Source organism: Athene cunicularia (assembly GCF_003259725.1).
Source record: "Athene cunicularia isolate RWA chromosome 9 unlocalized genomic scaffold, athCun1 chr9_part2, whole genome shotgun sequence".
In the NCBI taxonomy this organism is placed as follows: Eukaryota; Metazoa; Chordata; class Aves; order Strigiformes; family Strigidae; genus Athene; species Athene cunicularia.
In genome coordinates this window covers 749146-763255 of record NW_020799111.1, presented here as the reverse complement: position 1 = coordinate 763255, position 14110 = coordinate 749146, and the positions used below count along the sequence as shown (strand labels likewise).

Genomic DNA, 14110 nt, shown 5'->3' with positions numbered 1-14110 from the left:
GCTGCTCGGGCCCGGGCCGCCGCGGAACCGCTTTGCTGTCCGGTCCCGCCGGCGCCTGAGGTAAGGGGAAGGGGCGAAAGACGGGAAGGACGAACCCGATAGTGCCCTGCTTCCTTCCACTCTCAGCGTTTAGGCCTCGAGCCCGCACGACCTGGCGGAATCAAGCGAGAGAAAAGCGGCTTTTTAACGGCAAAAATAGTTCTGCTGCAGCACAGAACTTGGCAGGGCAAAACCCCCCGCCTGTTTGTGTTTCAGAGCTACCGAAACCAGCCTTTCATGCCTGGTAGTGAAGGCCTCTGATTGCATTACTTGATATGAAACTTTCAGGCAGATCGGGATGATTTCTCACGTCTCTGTTTCTCACCTAAGGGTTTATTTGCCATTCCAGAGATGGAGGCTGGCTCTTGTGGTTGTCAATGACTCTTCAAAAAGCCATTTCAGCTCAGTTTGAAGCATCGTTTCTCAGCTTAAGATAGTGAAAGTGGCTTACGCTTTTCTGCCCAGCTCAGAACTATTTAAAAGCAAAAGGTAGAGCAACTGTAGTTAATTTTCATTATTGAGAACATTACTGCAAATTTGAACTATTTCCTATATAGTTTTTAACAAAGGAGGAGGACTTTTCAATTCAAATTCAAAGTAACTTTTGAAGATTAACGCAGTTTTTCCTGATTTAGAGACATACAGTACTTTTTTGGGTATTGTTTCTTACTTCGCCTTATCTCAGTCTGTAGGGTAGTTCGAGGAGATAACCTTCACGGTGGCATATTTTCACTTATTTAAAACCAAAATAAAAAATAACACATGCATTCAGTGTTGTACACTAAGCTGAAAAAGAGGATCTTCAGCAGATTTGGATCTTTAAGTCTCCTCTAATATTTCCTCTGACTCTAAAAAGGGGACAGAGCCCAGGGCAGGGCTGATGCTGAGGAGTTCTCAAGAGCATTTTGAGTACAGGCATAAAACCAGAAGTTGTTGCTGCCAGTCAGACTGACGTTCCCTCTCTCCTGTTGCAAGACAAAATGCTTTAGAGAAGAGTAAAAAGGGTAATTACAGATTAACTTCCTAACCTCAATTCATGTAGTAGCTGACAGACACACTGGTACTTAAGAGTTTAGTAGTCCTTACTTTAAAATGAGATTCTAGTTCATACAGTATGTTGCTGGTATCCATATAAATACAGCCAAACATTGAGTGGGTCAGTCAGCGCTTTGTTCCCATTCACCCTCTTTCTCCACCTTTTAAGTAAGGCAAAAATTCCTGGTTCCTACACACACACACACACACACAACAGCTTGGCATTTTCAAATCTTAAAACATTCCTCAACCTTCATGAACATTTTATAGCGTAAGCTCTACCGGTGGTAACGTGCTGTGTAAACAGCATTTCTATTTGTCACTTGTAAATTCTCAGCTTTTCATTTTCATTGATGGTGTATTTTAGTTTGAGAAGTAAACAGCTGAACATCATCTCCTTTCTTTAAAAAGAGTTACTATTTTCACTATCACCTAGTAAGGAGTTTACTTCTCTCTCCTTGTCCCATCTGTCATCTGTTACAGATATGGTGCTATATTGAGGTCACTCTGAAACTGTAAGAAAGCTTTACAAAAACTGACTAGGTACCTTTCCTCTTAAAATGTTTTTTTTTTTTAAAAAAAAGGAGGATTCCAGTGTTACATATGTCAGCATGTTGGATGCAAGGTTCTCCCTTACCATATGAAATAAGGAGTATGATATCTCCAGCTTTCTGATAGAAACAGAGACAAATAAAGGATATTTGAACCCTATCAATCAAATTGTGTCTTTTCAAAGCAAATATGTATAACAGACAAGCATGTATAGTAGAATTCTGTCTTTGTTGCATGTCTTGCAACGTTCAGGTTTAATTTTGTGGAAACTCCTTCAGTGGGGTTCCAAGGCTTTTTAAATTTTAATTTTGTCTGCATTTGTCTGAAGACTTTTTTCAAATATGCTCAAATAACCTTACAGCAAAAATTGCATCTTTACTGAAAAATCGGATTCTTCATGAAGTCACACCTGAAGCTTTCATATGAACTATTGGACAATACAAAGCCTGCTGGTTTTGTAGGTAAGCAATCCCTGGCTTTCCAGAGAAATGGGTATGATATTGCCATAAATGTTATTTGTGAAGAAACTGTAATACATTGATTTATTATTTTATTACATTTTTCACTTTTAAAAAAAGGAACAAACATTAAAAACCCCACATCTTTTAGGTATCATTTGACTGTGTAGTACTTTACTTAGCTGATAGACTAACAAATTGACTTGTGTGTGATATGTAGTCCTGGCTGAGCATAAAGAAAGGTGTAAACAAAAAGGTGTTTACAAAGGTATAAACCAGCACTTGGGAGTCACCGTGGGCCCTGGCACCCAGCTCACAGAGCATGTAGCAATGTGTTCAGCTTCCACTGAAATTGGGGAGATTTAGACCCAGAGATTACTGAACTTGCATCACTCTAACCTTGATAAAAAGAACAGTGCCAAGAGACACACCTTCTTTCTTTTTTCTTTTCCTGTTTTTCAGTGAGCTTTGATGTTGCTGAGGACATCTCTAATAAAGGTGACCACGCTTCAGCCAGCAGAAAGAGCCATAATGACTTATGTTGCAAAGAAGTGCGGCGTCTGCTTCCAGCCTCCATCCATTATCCTCATCTACAAAGACAACAGCGAGGATAAGACACGCCAGCGCATCATGCCTGTCAGAAATTTCTCCAAGTTCTCGGGTGCGGTGGCTTTACTTGTAGCATTCCCCGAGTCCCCTTTGGACTCAGGGAGAGGAACAGCTACCTGGTAGCAGCACTTCTAGTAACTGCTGAGTAGCTTCTTACCAGCATGCCCGAGGGGTTGGAGTTCATGGAGGGGTGGTTTTAGGGTAACATTTCTCCCCTGAGGAGCCTGAGGCTACATCTTAACCTGAGTAGTGGCTCTGCTAAGTCTGGAGGTCTCACTTGTAAGAGTTTGGGAGAAGAGAGTCTGTTTATGGGAAGAAATTTGCTTGCAGCTCTAAGTCTTCATGGTGGCTCTCTCTTTAGACTGCAGCATGGCCGCTGAGCAGCTGAAGAATAACCCTCGGCACAAGGCTTACCTAGAAGGAGTCTCCCAGCGTCAGCTGCAGAAGCTGTACAGTTTGCTGAAAGGTCATCTGAGAGGAGAGAGCCTGGCCGAGAGCTTGGAAAAGTTTCAGGAGGAAGAGACCATTGACCCAGAAGAGGATATGAACAAACTAGATGACAAGGAACTAGCCAAAAGGAAGAGCATCATGGACGAGCTCTTCGAAAAGAACAGGAAGAAAAGGGATGACCCAGACTTCATCTATGACATTGAGGTTGAATTTCCACAAGACGAGCAGCTGGAGTCTTGTGGCTGGGATGTGGAGTCAGGCGAAGAAATCTGACTCCAGACAAAGATGTATTAGATGAGCAATTCAGAGACAAATCTCACCGTTCTAACAGAGAGAATGATGCCAGTGTAAGTATTCTACCCCATTTTTCAGCTCATGCATTTGATGCACGTTACATAGGCTACGGAGAACTCAAGGCCTAAGGTGCGATGGCAGTTCCACATTTAAGTGAACTTTAAGAAGCCAGACTTGATGAAATGGAAATTGGGCAGCCAAACTTATTGAGTGTTTTTAGTTTTTTTCCTATGTACAAGGGCCTAAAATAATTTAAAATTATCTTTTGTTTGTTTACATTTCAGTCAACTCTGGCTGAAAACCTCACCAGTTTGCCTTGCTGTGATTTCTATTCAGCTATGTCTGAAAAAGAAGTTTAAATATTTATGTCTTGAAAGCAGTGTTAAAGCTTTATTGGATAAGTATGGTATTTATTGCTGGAATGTTAAATATATATTACTCTTTCTGGATAAATCAACACTGCCTTGAGAATATTACTCATGTTTCCCAAGCGATGCTTAAATCTCCAGTTTCAGCTTACACAAATATAAATCCTTATCCTTAAGAAATGGAATATCTAGAAGATAAATTAGTCTTGAAAATCAGTTTGAAATCACTGTATTTTCAAAAGTACATGAGGTGTTTTGCTTCTTTATACTGCTAGATGATGCTTTCTCAGTAAGTGCTCAGTTCTGGGAAAAGGTACTTGAACTATCTGAAAAAAAGTATTGCGGTAAGAAGGTCACAAAGCCTGGGGCTGGTTTTAGAGTAAAACAAAACCTTTACCCCTGCTGCCTCATCAGACTGCAGTTCCCAGCTCACTCAAAATCATGCTAGGGGAGAACCTGACGTGACACATAAAGCTACAGCAACAGGTCCTGCACGGAATGTTTTCATGGGCACCGAGAAGTTTGTTATTGCAAACAAGTACGTTACTTCATCTCGCTGAAGTTTTTAATCCCACTCTCTTCCACAGCTGGTTTGTACTAGCCAAATCCTGCTCTCTTAAGAACTGGAGGACTAAATTTAGGATTCTTTAGAAAATTATGCAACTCCAAAAGCTTCCTAGGTTTTGGCTTTCTGAACCTGATGGCTGTGACGGTTGTGAGTGCCTTCATCCCAAGTTGTGTGGCCTCAACAAACCGATGCCTGAGGTAACTAAGGAGCTGTAAATTGCCTCCAAGACTAGTTTAGTTCTTGTCTCCTTTCTTGCAACCACAAATGAATTAAAACATGTCACTTTTGTAAATGAAACATCATATCACAGCGTAGAAGCTGGAAGTTTGAAGAAGTTTGGAAGAGCTCTCCTCCCACACACTGACATGATGGAGTCAGTTCTGTCAAAAATCTGAAACGAGTGTCAATTAAACCACAGTGCTTTGTCATCACTAGAGAAAATGAGTGAGCTTGTGTTTGTCCAGGGGAGTCTTCAGTTCAGAAAAGAAATGAAAGTCAGTGACTCGCAGTAAATTAAAAAATAAAGCCTGACTCAGCAATCCCAGGAACGGAAGGGGTGTGTAGATCTCTGGCATGGGCCTTGTTCTGTTTCCAGTCAAAAATTGCAACATAACAGCATATAAAGCTCCCGCACTTGGGTGGGAGGGGATCCACGGGACCTCTGCTCCACAGCCAGCACCCCACTCCCCAGCACGGCTGTCCTCACCACACGAGGCCTATACGCCAGGTCAATGAGTGCCGAGGTGGGGGGGTCATCACCCCTCTTCACCATGAGGTTCCTGCTGCCCCATTCCTCCAGCCCAGCCAGACGGCCCTGCTGGGGGCTCATCTGTGAACCCAACACAAAGACACTCCACGGCCTCCTCCGGAACACTGACAGACATCAGGGCAGAGCCCTGCCCTTCTCACTAGCATCCTGGTGACACACATCCTACTACCTGCTGCCCTCTCTGCCTGATCGACTGATTTTCACCCACCTGGTTGCTCACCCACACACTCAGACCATGACACCCTCACTTGGATGCAAGAACATTGTGGGACACGGCCCTGAAAGTCTTGCTGAAGTTGAGGTAAATGGTACCCACTGCTTCTCCCACCTACGAATTCTCCCATTTCATCATGAGAGGCAAGCAGTTTGGTTCGGCACAACTTACCCTTGGTCAGTCCATGCTGACTGCTCCCAGCCACCCTTTTCTTCTAGAAATGTGGCCCAACAAAGCACCCAACATAAGGGTGACTGTGTTGTTGCTCCCCAGGATGTCCTTTTGGCCGTTACTGAAGGTGGGTGCAATATTTGCCTTTCTCCTGTCCCTGAGGACCTCCCCTGCTCACCCTGACCTTGCAAAGATGATGAACAGCAGCTTCGTAAAGACATCAACCATGCTAAAAGCAGGAGCTGGCCTTGTTGCCCTGACACGCCTTGCACACCCCAGCTCCAGGGGAGCCTTAGCTTTCCACTTGCCATGGCCCTGCTCTTGGGAAAGCTGCTAACACCTCCTGTGATGGAGGAGTGTTGTGTCCCCCACGTAGGCTCAATATGAGCACAAACACCCGCTTTTTATCCACACCCCAGGCAGTCCCAGACACCCGGGTTCCCACCTCTGTGCGCACCCCACATCCCCCCACCAAAAGGAGAAGCAGCAGCAGCCGCAGCGGTGGAGGAAGCGCACATACCCACCCTCCGAGGCTGGACCTGGAACCCGCTGCAGAGGGAAACGGCCCCAGGGAGAGGGGTGCTCACGGGGGCACCCTGCTCACCGAAACACAGCTGCAGTACCTGGTGCTGGCACAGATCCGACGGAGGACAGTGCAAGGACATATTTATAGGTCACTCTTGTCCCTCGGGCACGCAGTTTACGGGCAAAAGAATGGCTGATACGGGTTGAGGGATTCCCCTAGCTAGGGCCTGATTTCATTTTGGCTATTTCGGTCTAAAATAGGGCCAGAAAGCAAGCATTTTCTGAGGCAGATTTGACAGTTGGGTACCCAGAGCCTCACCAGTGCTCGGCCCCAGCAGTGCTGCTGGCGGGTCTGACCTATGCTGTTTTTTCCAGGCCGACACAGCCACCAGCTCACCAACAACCCCAATCCTTGTCCCCACACCTGTGCCAGGGAGGATCCTGCCCTGATCCCTGCCTCACCTCCTCCTGCCCTGCCCCAGCATCGCTCCCAAGCTTCACGCATCCACCTCCACCACCTCCCAGGACAACTCCAGTGTAAGGCAGAGTCACACTGGGGCTGGCTGAGGGTGCTCGAGCCCATATCCCCACATCACCCCACTGAGCTCATCAGAGTCCAGGCAAGAACAAGCCCCCAGCATGCCCACAACAGCACTGCTGCTCGCTTCCCCACACACCCTGTTCCTGTTAAACTTGAACACACTGAAAAAATCCCAATGGGGCCACGGGAATAAAGCCACTCTGGTTCTCAGCAGGGCTTTTGAGTGAGCACAAGCCACCATCACTTCTCATTTCCACCCACAGTAACCCTCCGAGGAACAAAGCAGCACTTCCCCAGGTAGCAGTACGTGCTGTGACCAGGGCTGGGTGGAGGAAACCCCCCCACGCTGGCGGAACCAACAGCCCACGAGAGCAGGGCTTATGCAACAAGAAGGAAGGCTTTCTCCTACTTTATCTCCTTTGCGTCCATTTAATCCAGCAGTTGCTGGAGAAAAAAAAAATCAACAATAAAATATTACCAGTAATATAATTTATTCTCCTGTCTTTCAATCAATATTTTACATTGTTGCAGCTTGGGCTATTTTTAATGAGCTTTTTCTAACCAAGATCGTGACTTAACCAAGCAACAACACCCCAAAACGTGTCTTTCAGCCCTGCTGACACACCTGTCTTATCAGCGCGCGCACACAGGAGGGTGCACGCCCGCGGCTGCCTGTGAGTTTGCCAGTGCCAGAAAGACCAGCGTGGGACGCTGTGGCCACGGAGACCCTTCTCTGCAGCCCCCAGGTGATGCTCACTCCAGGCTGGGACGCTTCATGGAGGCTGGTTGCAGGACTGGAGGATGTTTTGCAGCACAGAGTTTGGTATGGGGGTGAATAAATAAAAGGAACTGCCCAAAAGAGGGGAAAAACAGTGCTGGAGGAGTCAGTCTGTGCTCCTTCAGCCAAGAGGGGTTTGGTGGTGTGTCCCCTCAGCTCTCGCCAACAGCAGTGAAGGTTTCTGCTAAAGACATCCCTTTTGAGGGATGTCCCTTGAGGACACCCAGCACAGCCCCAAACTCCATCACCAGATACAGCCCCACACCCTTTGGGTACCCCGGGGCACCTAGCAGGAACAGCAGCTCTCCCAGCACCTCCTGGTCCTCCATCCATCAAGTTTCACCACCTCATCCATCTCACCCACCTCAGAGGGGTTACTGCCTGTAATCCTGGCAACCCACTCTCATTCACTGTTCCCAAGCCCTTCCTCCTCCTCCTCCTCAGCCATCAGTAAGAGCTGGACACCCCGCACCGGCTTTTCACCATTTTCAGCAGCTTTTGCTTGAACATGAGGAAGACAATGGCGATGGCCACGAGGAGCGTCAGGCAGGTGGGCAGAGCCAAGACCAGGTAGAGGAGCGCCAGGTCGGCCATCTGCCAGCGGCAGCTCCACAGGACGGGCTCGGGTAGCGCCCTGGGGCTCAGCGTTCGGGAGGCGTAGCTGCACGTCACCTCCTGCCCATCAGGGACCCGCAACCCCTCAACCTGCTGCAGGGAGTCCCACCAGCCCAGCATGCAGCAGTTGTACGGGTTTCGGCTGAGGTAGAGCTCCCGCAGGCTCCTCCCCAGCAGGGTCTGCGTGACGTCTGGTGGCAGAGCCGGGAGGCAGTTGTCCCGCAGGTCCAGGCTGCGCAGTTTCAGGGTGCCCAGCGAGGTGGGGAAGACAGTCAAGGAATTCCCCGAAAGGTCCAAGCGCACGAGGCTGTTAAAGGCAGAGAAGTCCACCACGACAGAGGAGAGGTTGGTGTTCCTCAGAGACAACACCTGCAGCGTCAGAGCAAGGTCCCGCAGCCACCTCAGGTCCCTGGACAGTGCCTGATGGTTGTCGGAGAGGTCCAAATGCATCAGCGATGTCCCCCGGAAGGGGTGGCCACCCAGTCCCCGCAGACCACAGCCAGCCAAGGAGAGATGAGTCAAGGTCTTGATGCCCCTGATGTCCACGCAGGGGGGACCCTCCACCTCATCTCCAACAGCTGGCTGGGGACAGAGGTCAACACGGTTGCGGCTGAGGTCCACGGTAGTGATCTTCCTGATGTAGGTGAAAACCTGAGGAGGAAGCACCCGCAGCCTGTTGGTGCTGAGGTTGAAGAGCTGCAGGTTGGGCAGGATGTCCCTGGCCCCCACCTCCGCCCCCAGCTCTGCCAGCTGGTTCTGGCTGAGGTCCAGCTCTGTCAGCATGGCTAAGGGGTCCCCCTCCGACAGGTGAAACGTCTCCAGGCAGTTCTGGTTGAGCTTCAGGTGGGTCAGGGAGGGCATCTGGGCCAGGAAGCCCTCTGGCAGGTACCAGACCTGGTTCTGGCTCATGTCCAGGAGGCGCAGGGAGGAGAGGTTGCTGTGACAGATCTCATCCCAGAGGCTGACCGTCGTGACGTTGGTGGAGTTGCCATCGATGAGCAGGAACTGCACCGTGACGTCAGCCAGGGATGTGCCGTTGGGGAGGCGCTGGTAGAAGCTCATCTCGTTGTCCTTCAGCAGCAAGGAGTGCAGCTTGCTCTGCCGGGGCAACACGGGGAAAAAGAGGAGGCGGTTGTGGGACAAGTCCAGCACCTCCAGCTCAAAGAGGTCATCACTTTCCAGGGCCAGAAACCACTCTATGACATTGTTGCTGACATTGAGCACCCTGAGCTGGGTCAGGCTGAACTCCACTACACATGGGAGGTAGTTGTAAGCTACATTGAGCCTCTGCAGCTTCTGCAGCCCTTCAAAAGCTTGATCAATCTCAAAGATGTAGTTCTTCTCCAGGTTCAGCTCCAACAGCTGTGTCAGGTTCATGAAGACAGATGAGTCCAGCCTCATGATGAGGTTCCTGGCCACAGACAAGGACTCCAAGGAAGACAGGTTCCAGACCAAAACCGATACCATGTTCTCAGTGAGGCGGTTTCCAGACAGATCCAGCATTCTCAAGGCTGGCAGAGCAGAAAGAGCAGCTGCTGTCAGTGAGTAGTTGGTGAAGAGGAGGTTGTCTGCCAGGGAGAGCATGTGGAGGCCTTGGCTGCTGAGGAAAGCACCAGGCATGATGAGCTCCAGTCGGTTCTTGGTCAAGCTGAGACGCCGCAGCTGGTGGTACGAGAGCAGGGAGGTGTTGCCCAGAATCTGGATAGTATTGTCATCAAGCAACAGCTCCTCAGTATCACCTCGAAGATTTCCTGGGACGGAGCTCAGCCATCTCCCAGTGCAGTCTGTGGTGCTCTGCACCTAAAGCAAGAAGTGGGTACGTAATGCTGCTCCAAGGGGCAGGAGACGGGGTGAGACGAGGCAGGAGAAGTTTGGGGACCAGAGTGAGGATGGAGGAGTTGGCTCTACAGTTAGAGCCTCAGCACCTAGTCCACCCCTTAAGCTAAGCCAGTAGTTGGGAGGGGGAAGGTTTGGAGATGCTGAGGCACCTGGTCTTTGTAGGACAGGACCAAGAAGTCAGAAGGGTGAGTGTTTTGCAAGAGAGGACTTACGAGCTCACAGCTGCCAGGAGGTGTTGCCCAGGCTGCAACTGCCCCGCTTCCCCATCCCAACGCCAGGAGGACCAGAAGCAGGGAGAGACCAGGGAGCAGGGCCTCCATTTCAGCGGTGGCACTCCTGCAGAGGTGGAGACAGAAGTGAGGAAGTCAAAAGCTGCAGACCACTCATCCCAGCAAAGGTCCAGCTTTTCCCAGGGAGCCCATCATGGCAGCGGCGATCCCTGTGCACGGCTGGCCTCCTGCCCGTGGCTGCTGCCTGCAGGCAGGCGCACAGCTCCCGTCATTGCCCCAAGGACCACCCAGAGGTAATAGGCTCCCAACATGCTATAGCAGTGGCCACGATGCTCCATGAGATCTGGGCCACCACAAGTTGCCCATGGAGAAATGGTAAAGACCCCCAGCACCGAGCCCACTCGCCCCAGCAGGAGCCCTTGCAGGGGTCCCACCAAGGACAGCCTGGAGGGCAGGAGAAGAGAAGGGACAGAGGGGTGGCAGCCCAGTCCCTGCACATGGGAAAGGCACCATCGTCGCTGCACAGCTGCTCGCCAGCGCCACTGAACTGCAAACCCCCAAGCAGAGGCTTCCCCTCCCCAGCCAGGGCTCGTGTTCCCCCTCTCCAGCACCAAACACTTCCCCAGGGGACACCGACCCAGCCACATCTAGTCCCGTCCAGCACCCACCCCTGCCACAGGTCATCCTGGGGAAGTGGAGGCTCTCCAGCGTGAGGTGCCCTGTTACTAACTCAGTGGAACCGGAGCTGACAGCATTTGCATCTGGGGAAAAGCTGAACCTCAGGCAAATGAGCACCAAGGCCTCAGCGAGGGCTCAGCAAGCAGCGTTTTCATAACTGCCAGTGCTTGAAGAAGAAATGGGGGGGGGTGTGGTGTGGGGGTGTGGTGTATTTCTGGCAGACCAGGTAGCCAGAACCTTGCAGTGCAGAGGGAGAGGGGGACAAGTCCTGGGTTGTCTCTTTCCATGGGAGAGCCACAAGTGTGAAGCTGGTGTCTTATCAAAGCAGCATTTATTAATCTGGTGGGGATGGCGAGGAAGCCCCCCTTCCCCAGGCTGGAGCTGATGCACAGCAGCTTACACCCTCCCAAGCCCTCAGTCTCCAGCAGCACCTTGCATCCAGGCACAGTGGCAGGCGAGGGACCCTGGTGTGCCCAAACTGCACCCAAAAAACAGGGGCTTTGGCTCCAGCTCACCTTTGGGCCCTGAACCCCTCTGCAGAAGCTCACGCTTTCCTTCAGTCTTTCTTTGCCACCCAGCATTGGCTTCCCCCAACATCAGAAGCACCTCCACCCTCCCTGGGGCTGCGGGGACGGCGCCTGCCTGGCTGGGAGTGCAGGCAGCAGCACAGGCAGGAAACCCCTGCCTGCACCCCACAGAGAAGACCACATGCAAGAGGTTTGGGAGCACCCAGGGTGCACCCCAGCCCCAGCACCCCCCCACAAAGCCACAGCTCTCACAAGCGTGGGCATTAGCATCACACAGCCACCATGGATCTTCAAGCTGGCAAGGGCTCGGGGGGCTCCCAAAAAAACACCCAGCGGGGTTTTTCCCCAGCGAAGGTACTGGGGGGCAGTTACTCACCACGTGGGGCGGCGTGTGGGGTTTGCCACAACTCATCCTGCAGCCAGCAGCCCCTCCGGCTGCACTCGGGGGGTTCTTGGGGGCCAAGGGTAGGTGTGACCCGCTGGGTTTCTCTCCCACCCGTTTTCTCACTTAGCACTAATATAGCCTTTGCGGAAGGAGCTAACGGAAACTGCAGTCACATGGAGGCAGAGCGCGGGGCCAGGCACTTCGCTTACTGATATCAGCACTTACAACTCGGGTCATGCACTCGCAAACAGCTCCCCAGCAAGGAGGAACCACGGGGCTGGGAAGGCAGGGAGGGGGATGCCAGGGGGAACCGGCCCCCGCCAAGAGTCACACAGCTCTTGGCTCTCCCGCTGCTCCCGAGTACAAGCCAGCACCAGGGACAACCCTTGCACTGTGACTTCTCTGCAGAGCTCCAGCAGCAAAACCCCTGCAAGGGTTTCAGGCAGCAGTGCTAGTGCCCCGCAGGGGTTTCCTGCCTGCGGAGCCATGCCACCGACCCTGCCAGAGCTGGAGAAAAGCCACGGGCTGGGCGGTGCTCCCCTGCACGGCGCCTATGTCCATGGTGTCCCTCTAGCCCCCTGCTGGCCTCCAGAACCCAGCACAGGGGCTTCAACAGGAGCCAAGAGACGCACTTCCCGCAGGTAAAGAAGAAGGTGCTGTTATTTCCCACTGCATTCCAAGCCCTTTGGTTGAACGTGTTCCCAAGATGTCAAGTCCCCACTTTGGGACACCAGCGCGCAGCCCCTCGTGTTGTCTAGTGAGATTTGGGATGCTCAGATCCTACCGCCTGCAGACCTTTGGGTCTCCCGGGGTTGCCTGGGATTTCAGCAAACTCAGCACCAAGGGGGCAAGTCGGACCCATCTGAATACAGGGATCTTCCAGGTACCAATCCCTATGCAAAAGTCAGCATAAATGGCTTTTGCCACAACTGCCAAGGCAGAGAGAGGGAAAAAAATAATCCACATTTCCAAGGCAGTATGAACAGGGAGGCCCCATTCCTCTTCACCCCCATCTACCTCTGCTCTCCATGTCCCTTCCCACCCCATGTCTCCCCTCTGCCAGTGTCCTCCATGCACCCCCAAATCCCCAGCAAATCCAGCCATTGAGGGGGAAAATGGTTTGCATGGGTTTACCTAGCTGGGAAAGGGTTCAAAACCATGAAGAAAGGATTCAGCCCTGCAACAGGACCCTGCTTGGTGGGATCAGTAGGTACTACCCTACATATCAATGCTGCATGTCCCAGGCACCCGCACCGATAAGACCTTCTGCAGCAGTCGGGAGAGGAACCATGTTATTGCAGCACACCACGCACCTCACCAAGGGACGTTGCAGCTTGGGTCACCCCCACCTGCCCGACTAAGTGACCCCAAACTCCTGCAGCCAGCACAAATGACTGGGGAGATAATATTTTCTGCCTTCACCCTAAATTTCATTTCTTCTCTGGAAGGACACCGAGCTCTCCCATGTCACTCATGAAGGCTGCCTGTGGTTTCATTTCCTTCATTTTCAAGGAAGTTTGAAGTATAAGAGTCAAGAACAAGAAAGAAGCAGTCCTCATCCAAGTGAACTGGAGCAGATGGCAAAAGCGCCGCAGCAGGGCAAAATTCCCATGGCAATGCTCAAGGTCATATGAAGGGCTGAGACCGGCTGACGATTACAAACCCACTCCTCATCCCCTAAACCATGCCACAAGCCCGACCCACACCAAAACCACTCATCTGATGCTCGGAGACACAGGACTTGGCAGAGATTCACCCCAAGGCTGGGGAGTCCTGAAGCTGTAAAACCTGAGCGTCCTCACCTGTGGCAATACTCCACTCCTGGGTGATCTGGAGGCTCCTGGGAGACCTTGCAATGAGATTCCTTCACGTGGTGCCACCAAACAAGGTGATGCCCCAAGGGTTCAACCAGCTTCCCTACTGCAGCCCAGGAGGAGCTGGGAAAGAAAACAATGTGCTTCATCCACTGCTTCATCCCCAGCCCATCGCTTAGCTGACCGAAGCCAAGCCAGCACAACCCCCTTCCCCAACAGCAAAGGTGCTTGCTGACAGGGCACCGTGGGATGGGAGAGCCCCCGCAGCTCCCAGCCGCATTTTACCTACCCTGGCCTCCCCAGAAAGCAGCCACATCCCACCACAGCTCCCCACAGAGTGGTCACCAGCTCTGTGCTGGGGCTGCTGGCAGCAGCCTTGCTTTTCACACCTTTCCCACATCCTGGAGCCAGATGGCTTTGGAAACATCCCGAAGCTGCTGCTTGCTTCCCTCCTCTTCCTCTCAAGCAGCATTATGCCCCCACCCAGCCCTCCCAGTAAAGGCTGGATATGTGCTTTGAGAGTTTTTTATATATTTTTTAATATCAGCATGGTAATAAGGATTGAGGTGCTGGGAGCTACTGGTCTGATCAGCTCTTCATGAAGCTCCAGTCCAGCTCAATGGCACCGGTGGGTTAAACTGAAGAAGATTC

General features: G+C 51.5%; 2 protein-coding genes across 5 annotated transcripts; one reads left to right on the top strand and one right to left on the bottom strand.

Annotated features, from left to right (window-relative positions):
- On the top strand, positions 1–6803 carry CEP19 (centrosomal protein 19). Of its 3 annotated transcripts, none has more exons than XM_026855540.1 (4): positions 1–60; positions 332–528; positions 2547–2745; positions 3055–6803. In XM_026855540.1, the coding sequence occupies exons 3-4, from the start codon at positions 2556–2558 to the stop codon at positions 3414–3416; spliced, it is 552 nt and encodes a 183-aa protein (XP_026711341.1). In that variant the 5' UTR covers positions 1–60; positions 332–528; positions 2547–2555; the 3' UTR covers positions 3417–6803. The 3 variants fall into 3 exon arrangements, with proteins under 3 accessions (XP_026711341.1, XP_026711340.1, XP_026711342.1); XM_026855541.1 differs by having other exon boundaries at positions 16–60; positions 389–528; XM_026855539.1 differs by lacking the exon at positions 332–528.
- Positions 5595–13756, bottom strand: NRROS (negative regulator of reactive oxygen species). 2 transcript variants are annotated; one of them, XM_026855537.1, is made up of 3 exons: positions 13448–13756; positions 10038–10161; positions 5595–9786 (listed from the first exon to the last, which is right to left on the bottom strand). In XM_026855537.1, exons 1-3 carry the CDS (start codon positions 13618–13620, stop codon positions 7819–7821), a joined length of 2265 nt encoding a protein of 754 aa, XP_026711338.1. In that variant the 5' UTR covers positions 13621–13756; the 3' UTR covers positions 5595–7818. The 2 variants fall into 2 exon arrangements, with proteins under 2 accessions (XP_026711338.1, XP_026711339.1); XM_026855538.1 differs by lacking the exon at positions 13448–13756 and adding an exon at positions 11637–11749.
- Between the last annotated feature and the right edge of the window lie 354 nt (positions 13757–14110).

Coding starts and splice junctions, on each gene's coding strand:
- NRROS (XM_026855537.1), bottom strand. CDS start 13,620: ATGAAGCAGTGGATGAAGCACATTGTTTTCTTTCCCAGCTCCTCCTGG. Junction 10,162..13,447: donor GGAGTGGAGTATTGCCACAG/GTGAGGACGCTC, acceptor CCACCTCTGCAG/GAGTGCCACCGCTGAAATGG. Junction 9,787..10,037: donor CTCCTGGCAGCTGTGAGCTC/GTAAGTCCTCTC, acceptor TTCTTGCTTTAG/GTGCAGAGCACCACAGACTG.
- CEP19 (XM_026855539.1), top strand. CDS start 2,556: ATGTTGCTGAGGACATCTCTAATAAAGGTGACCACGCTTCAGCCAGCA. Junction 2,746..3,054: donor AAATTTCTCCAAGTTCTCGG/GTGCGGTGGCTT, acceptor CTCTCTCTTTAG/ACTGCAGCATGGCCGCTGAG.